General features: G+C 55.1%; 1 protein-coding gene across 1 annotated transcript; it reads left to right on the forward strand.

The window, feature by feature from the left end:
* Positions 1-3,136: 3,136 nt before the first annotated feature.
* On the forward strand, positions 3,137-6,123 carry LOC104622056 (epiplakin-like). The gene is made up of 2 exons (XM_010288715.1): positions 3,137-5,225; positions 5,297-6,123. The coding sequence occupies exons 1-2, from the start codon at positions 3,137-3,139 to the stop codon at positions 6,121-6,123; spliced, it is 2,916 nt and encodes a 971-aa protein (XP_010287017.1).
* Positions 6,124-7,574: the final 1,451 nt, after the last annotated feature.

The raw sequence follows: 7,574 nt of genomic DNA on the forward strand, positions 1-7,574 counted from the left end.
AGAGCAGCAGCAGGGCTGGATGGAGCTGCTGCTCCATGCAATGCGCTTGGTGTCCTCAACACTTCAGCCGAGCAGATCGGGACACTGGAATATGGGAGGGAAGCAACCAGAGCTGTGGGACCTGCCTGAGCCTGCAGGCACCTGAGACAGGAGGCTGCTGACGTGGGCGGTGGGTCTCGGCTGGGACGTGAGTGCCAGGCTGGAGGGGCTGACACGATTTCACTCCCCGGGGTGCAGGCAGGACTGGGGACCACAGCACCGCCGGGCCACCCCTGCTCACTCCAGCTGGAAAACCGCTTCCACTGGGGCCTCTTGGGCTGGGCTGCTGCGACACCTTGAAAGGACAGCCAGCTCCTGCCCCGGGAGCTGCGTGTGCAGCCAAGCCCCAGCATCAGAAGGTCTGATTAGAGACCAGCTAATGATAGCTTGCGGTTGGGCAATGTCTTTCCAGTATAGGGTGTTTACACGACATCCATGTCCTACATAGGTGTTGCCTGCTCCAGGGTGTGAGACAGCACCCCGCTTTGTCCCGGACGGCGTGCCACCTGAGCAGACAGCACAACCAGCCCATCACCTCCTGTGAGGTTTCAGCTGCATCAGGCTGGGGAGGGCAGAGAAGCTGCTCTCTAGGGCTGGAGCCACAAGGTGGACCAGAGCCACTGGCTGTAAAAGAGCCTGAAGCCATGGGCAGGGTCCCCAAAGAGGCAGGGGCTGGTCTGTAACTGCTGGGTTGTACCTCTCCCCTACCACGATCCATCTACACCAGCATCAATCCAATATTTAAATGGATCAAAAGCAATGACTCAGAGACTTTTAGACCAGTTAGGTAAACAGTCAGAGAATTAAGCTGTGACCCTGATAATGAGTTAAACATATCATTAACGTCAGTCACTGTAGTTTATGGGAGATGGGTGTTCCCAAAGAAATGTTTTGGGTTTCGTTTTTGCTATTTTTACAAGACTGTGGCCTCATCACCACACACTGTTGTGGATGCTGAAAGTTTACAGGACTTCCAGAAGAGGCCAGGTGACCACAGGGGAGACATCCCTCAAGGATTACTACACAGACCCAAAATGCGTCCAGCTCATGAAATCCATTGAGCTGAAAATAGTCAGAGGTTGACATAGAAACCGGGGAAATATTGCACATGTTGCCCCATTCTTCATCCTCCCCTGTTGTCCACTTGTGGCTCGAGATGGAAACAAGACCCTGGGCTACACAGACCCTTGGCCTGACTCTGCATGGCTGTTCTGATGTCTGCTCGAGAGCACAGCTGTGTTCCTCTGAAACACTTCAGACAACACAACTGGCATCTTGGTTAACGGTGCCATATTTTTATGGGTGAGGGAGCGAGGGCACCCGCTGGATTGACTGCGACTGGTCATACTAATTGCAAAGTACATGCCTGAATGTGAGAGACCACTGCAAGCAACCACTTAAAGCATGCTCCCTGAGGCACCTTCTCTTAGTCCCTCACTGCTGTCTAATTTTTATTTTTATATGTATAATTTTATCTATCATTTTATCTACATAACAATTAGCTAATAACAAAGACTGACCATTCATGACCTCTTGTGGCACAGGAGCTAGAAGCTCCCAGTGAACATACTTCCCCTGTGAAGCGTGGTTAAAACACAGGCCGCGTTGCCACGGGATGTTGTAGAGGCTGGCACCAGACTTGGACTTGCAGACGTGACCGCAGAGGTCCGTGGAGGTCTGTAGCCTGTGGTGGTATAGACAGCACAGATGTCCGGAGGGCTGTGTGCTGGAGGGCTCAGCCAGAGGCAGCATTTCTCTCTACTATCCTGTTCCTAGAGCGGTTTCCCTAAATACCTGAGGAGAGCAACTTGGCCCTGCTGCAGAGAGAGAACTTAGTCAGACAAACGTTCCCACTGATTCTGCCCTTGTCCCCAGTTGCTGGAACTGGTTAGAATGGTCCCCAGCATGGTGCCTGGCGCCAGCCGAGTAGCCCTCCCATGGACAATGCCCATGCGCAGTTCAGAAGTCAGCAAGGGCCAGGTCCGGTGCCATCACACCTGTGGCATCAGACCCCAGTTTTGGAGGACAGGAGAGTGTAACAGGATGGAGGCTGGGAGCTCTGCCAACCTAGTGGCCTTAGAACAAGCAGAAACCCAGGCACATCTCAACTTCAGCAGAGGCACATCCTTAGAGAAGGTCTCTGCCAGCTGGGACCCACTGCTGCCTGTGGGTCTTACCAGCCACTCATCTGTTGCTAAGACCATTCCCATGGCCTGTGTCATGCCACGGTGGTGCGGGATCACACAGCAAGAAGAAGTATCTCCATGAACAGCCATGAGCCAGGCTGTGCCTGCCACACTGCTCGGTGCTAGCACTGTCTCACCACACTCACAGCCTACCCATGACCAGCACGAAGTAAGGCAGCGTGATGGTCTAAGTGGACAAGAGCGGAAGATGACTTGCAGCACTAGCCAGCACCTCTCCACAGCTTGATAGTCGCTGGTGGCAGTCATATCAGGAAGTCACTGCTCTTTCTTGGCCCAGAGGGGAGCGAAGTTATCCATGCTGCTGATACGATGCTTCTTTGCAGAGTGCATGTCTCCCACTAAACCTGCTACTCTGTGATGGTACTCAAACCTCTCTGCCTGCAGGTGCCTGTGAGATGCTGGTCAGCTCTATTTCCCCTGTCTGCTCCCCTTCACAGCACTCTCTGTTTTCCTGCCCTGAGTGCAGGAACTCCTTGGGATAGGCACCAAGCCTTCTGGTCACAAAACTGCTGCATCTCTGCACCAAGACTACCAGCTGCACAGAGGTGTGTAGAGCCTGTCACTGCAGCTGGGAGGGGCACAGCATGCCACGCAGGCAAACACACTGGCTGGGCTGTCACTGCTGCTTCCAGAGAGCTCTCATCCATTGTTCGAGATGGACAAGGGGCACTTGTGGCCCTGAGATTGCTGCCGAGAGAGGGGGGTGGCAGCAAAGCCCCGGGCCCCACTCCTTGCTTCTCTCTGGGCTCCTGCTACCATACCCAGGGAAATGGCTTTCTTCACACACACCACGAAAACTGCACAAGAACCTGTGTCTTACCAACTCTTTTCTTTCTCTCTCCTCAGAAAAACACGGTGCCCCACAGTAGCAGGACTGTTCTGCAGAGACAATGCAGAAGATGAGTGGACCACCTCAGAACAAGTCAAGCAACATGGGAAGCAACCTGACTGCAGGTGGACACAAAGAGATGGGTGGGAGTAACTTCATAGCTGGAGTCTTCATCCAGACCATGAATAAGAAGATGAGTATCTATGATGCCATGATGAGGGGGCTCCTGACACCAGGTACGGCCCTGGTGCTTCTGGAGGCACAGGCTGCTTCAGGGTTCCTCACCAACCCCGTGACAAATGAGAAACTATCAGTGAAAGAGGCACTGACTGCAGGACTCATAGGCAGAGATTTTTATGAGAAGCTGCTGTCGGCAGAGGGAGCCGTGACAGGGTACACAGAGCCGTACACAGGACACAGGATCTCCCTCTTCCAGGCCATGAAGAAAGAGTTCATTGTCAAGGAGCACGCTATCCGCCTGCTTGAGGCCCAGATCGCCACCGGCGGCATCATCGACCCCGTGCACTGCCACCGCGTCCCTGTGGAGGTGGCCTACCAGCGTGGCTACTTTGACCAGGAGATGTGCCAGTTTCTTTCTAACCCCAAGAATCAAACAAGAAGTTGCTTTGACCCCAACACACATGAAAACCTCACTTATACACAGCTCCTCCGCCGTTGTGTCCCCGACCCGGACACAGGGCTTCTCATGCTCCACGTGATGGACAAGGGCTCGGTACTCTACCAGCTGAACAAGGATGCCCGGAAAGCCCTGCAGGCTGCCCGCACCACCATCAGCGTGGGGCTCTTCCAGGGCCAGAGTGTCACTGTCTGGGAGCTCCTCTTCTCCCGCTACGTTCCTGATCACCAGAGGGAGGAGCTGCTGAGGAAGTACAAGGTGGGGACAGTGACCATCCCGGAGATGATCACCATTCTCACCACCATCATTACTGGGGCAGAAATGGAAAACGGGGACCTGAGCTCAGCCACAGTTACACCCAACACTGAGGTGGGAGCATCACAACCACTTGAGGATGCACACTCCCATGAGCAACAGTTGAGAAAGTCCTTAAAATCTGCAACCATCTATGTCACTGCTGGTGAGTTCCAGGGGCAAAAGATTTCCTTGTTGGATTTGCTCTTTTCCAAATACATCCCTCAAGGGAAGCGGCAGGAGCTGCTGGAGCTGTACAGAGCAGGGATACTGACCACAGAACAGGTGGCTGCTGTGGTCACCACCATCATAAACAGATCAGAAGCTGCAAATGCTGCACTCATGGCAAATGCCAGAAGTCCACACAAGGTAGTGACAAGGGCAGAGGAAAATGGAGACGATTTTTCAACGCAAGATGCACAGCTAGATAACATTCTGAAGTCTACCACCATTGATGTGCCAGCTGGTGAACTGCAGGGGAGGCAGGTGTCTGTGTGGGACCTGCTCTTCTCCGACTACATCCCTGAGGAGAAAAGGGAGGAGCTTCTGGAGCTGTACCGTGAAAGGGTATTAACTCTGGAGCAGATGATAACTGTTGTCACTACTGTCATTAAGAAAAAAGAAGCTACAAGCAGAAAATTGCTGATTGCAGTCAAGACTTCTGACAAGGACACTGTGCCAGTGGCAGGAGAGAAGGATGCTGTCTCCCCCAAAGAAGAACCATGGGAAACAGCCTTGAAAACCACAGTCGTTGACATGGAGGTCGGAGAGTTTCGGGGCCACAAGGTCTCTGTGTGGGATCTGCTTCACTCCAAGTATATCCCTGAAGAGAACAGAAAGGAGCTCCTGGAGCTGTACCAGGCAGGAGAATTAACCCTTGATCAGGTGAAAACCGTTGTCAGCACTATTGTAACCAAGGCAGAAGCAGCAGCAAGGGCAGAGCAATTGGAAAATGCAAGTAGTACAAGAGCAGAGTCAGCAGTCACAGAAGCTGAGCACACCCACCTGCAGGAGAACAGGACCTGGGAAGAGACCCTGAAGTCCACCACGGTTGAGATGTCAGTGGATGAGTTCCAGGGGAGGCAGGTGTCTGTGTGGGACCTGCTCTTCTCCGACTACATCCCTGAGGAGAAAAGGCAGGAGCTCCTGGAGCTGTACCGTGCAGGGACACTCACCATTCAGGAACTGGTCAGCACCACCCGCAGCATTGTGACAGACAGTAAAGAAAGGCAGTTGTCACCACTCTCATTAAGAAAAAAGAAGCTACAAGCAGAAAATTGCTGATTGCAGTCAAGACTTCTGACAAGGACACTGTGCCAGCGGCAGGAGAGAAGGATGCTGACTCCCCCAAAGAAGAACCATGGGAAACAGCCTTGAAAACCACAGTCGTTGACATGGAGGTCGGAGAGTTTCGGGGCCACAAGGTCTCTGTGTGGGATCTGCTTCACTCCAAGTATATCCCTGAAGAGAACAGAAAGGAGCTCCTGGAGCTGTACCAGGCAGGAGAATTAACCCTTGATCAGGTGAAAACCATTGTCAGCACTATTGTAACCAAGGCAGAAGCAGCAAGGGCAGAGCAATTGGAAAATGCAAGTAGTACAAGAGCAGAGTCAGCAGTCACAGAAGCTGAGCACACCCACCTGCAGGAGAACAGGACCTGGGAAGAGACCCTGAAGTCCACCACGGTTGAGATGTCAGTGGATGAGTTCCAGGGGAGGCAGGTGTCTGTGTGGGACCTGCTCTTCTCCGACTACATCCCTGAGGAGAAAAGGCAGGAGCTCCTGGAGCTGTACCGTGCAGGGACACTCACCATTCAGGAACTGGTCAGCACCACCAGCAGCATTGTGACAGACAGTAAAGAAAGGCATCTTGCAACCCTTCCCCAGCAGACAGTGGATCTTCTCCAGTCTGAGGGCTCCTACATCACTTTTGGCCAGTTCCAGGAGCAGAGGGTGTCAGTGTGGGAGCTCCTCTCCACCAAGCAAGTCTCCGAGTATAAACGGGAGGCACATCTCGACACTTATGGCACAGGAGGGCTGACCGTGAACAAGATCACCATCACCACCACTGTCATCACAGGCCCACAGCGTAAGAAGAGACACCACCAGGACCACTAGCACCACCCACCCCAGAAGAGGAGTGAGCTCAGTCTCCTGGGGCAGGCATGGCCTGGGCACTTGTGAGAGCTTGCTCTCCACATAACTCAATTATGGGCAGGAAAGAGCCGTGACAAACCTGTGCGCGGAATGGGGCGAGCACCTGGTTAAACTCCTTGCTGTCTCAACTACTACTTTGCTGAGATTTGTTTTGCCCAACAGAGCTTTCCTGGGGGGATTCTAAGGAGGGTCCAGGAAGGTTTGTGACTACGGCTTTCTGCCGTGCACACACAGGCACTGACAAAGAACAGGGAAATGTGTGGCTGGCACCCATGCCAGATGGCTTGGAGACTGCCACGAATGGGAGCAGGCAGAAACCCCAGTGCAGGAGCTGCAGGCAGCACAGCTGGCAGCCCCAGAAGAGCCAGAGATGGACAGACAACCTCTGCTCAGGGCAGGGTTTGTGACTACGGCTTTCTGCCGTGCACACACAGGCACTGACAAAGAACAGGGAAATGTGTGGCTGGCACCCATGCCAGATGGCTTGGAGACTGCCACGAATGGGAGCAGGCAGAAACCCCAGTGCAGGAGCTGCAGGCAGCACAGCTGGCAGCCCCAGAAGAGCCAGAGATGGACAGACAACCTCTGCTCAGGGCAGCTGCATGCGGTCACGTGTGGGACCTGTCCTTCAGCTCCACTGCTGCAGGCTGGGGCCATGGGGGCCTGCTGGGCTGCCGGAGCTCACTGCGTGCACTCAACAGGGCGGGGGGTTCTAGTGCCAGGATGGTGCTTCTGCGGGGTGAGAGGACACCGCATGCAGGGCAGGGCTGCTCCCATATATGCCAGAGGAACCCCAAGTCCTTGTGTCCATGAAGGTCACTGACCGTCACGGAGGGAGAAGCACCCGTGGGAGCACCCCCATGCTGCTCAGCGTGGGGCGGCCGGGGTCAAGCATGGCTCCTTGCCCCTTACCCCTGCATGCATCCGCAGACCCACGTGCACAGAGGTGTGTGCTGCAGAGCATGTGTCCGTGTGTGTCTGTATGAGCCTGTGTGCGTGTCTCTGTGTGTCTGTCTGTGCGCGTGTGTGTGACACAGCTGCTGCCGCCTGCCGGCACCATGAGCTTCTGCCGGGCGCTCCGCTGGGCCAAGCCCTCAGCCCGTCCCTCAGCCGGGACTAGCCCTCAGCTGGGGCCCCCAGGCCGTGGCCACCCTGCGCCACTCTCCTGGACAAAGCTGCGCTCGCTCCACCTCTGCACCCCATCCTGCCTGGCTTGGCCGTCAGCCCCACGCTGGCGGGGGGCCTGGCCACCTCACAGCCCACCCACAGCCCTCGGCGCTGCTTAGCCAGGAAAGCAGCTCTGCCCAGCAGCACCGCGCACATCCTGCGGAGACGGGCCGGACCCGCGCGCCCGTGCCACTCACTAGCTGCCCCTGCATGGCCGCCCCACAGCTGAGCTACCTCCAGCCCGG

The sequence above is a fragment of the Phaethon lepturus genome, unplaced genomic scaffold (assembly GCF_000687285.1).
Source record: "Phaethon lepturus isolate BGI_N335 unplaced genomic scaffold, ASM68728v1 scaffold22506, whole genome shotgun sequence".
NCBI classification, from domain to species: domain Eukaryota; kingdom Metazoa; phylum Chordata; class Aves; order Phaethontiformes; family Phaethontidae; genus Phaethon; species Phaethon lepturus.

Coding starts and splice junctions, on each gene's coding strand:
- LOC104622056 (XM_010288715.1), top strand. CDS start 3,137: ATGCAGAAGATGAGTGGACCACCTCAGAACAAGTCAAGCAACATGGGA. Junction 5,226..5,296: donor CCGCAGCATTGTGACAGACA/GTAAAGAAAGGC, acceptor TGCTGATTGCAG/TCAAGACTTCTGACAAGGAC.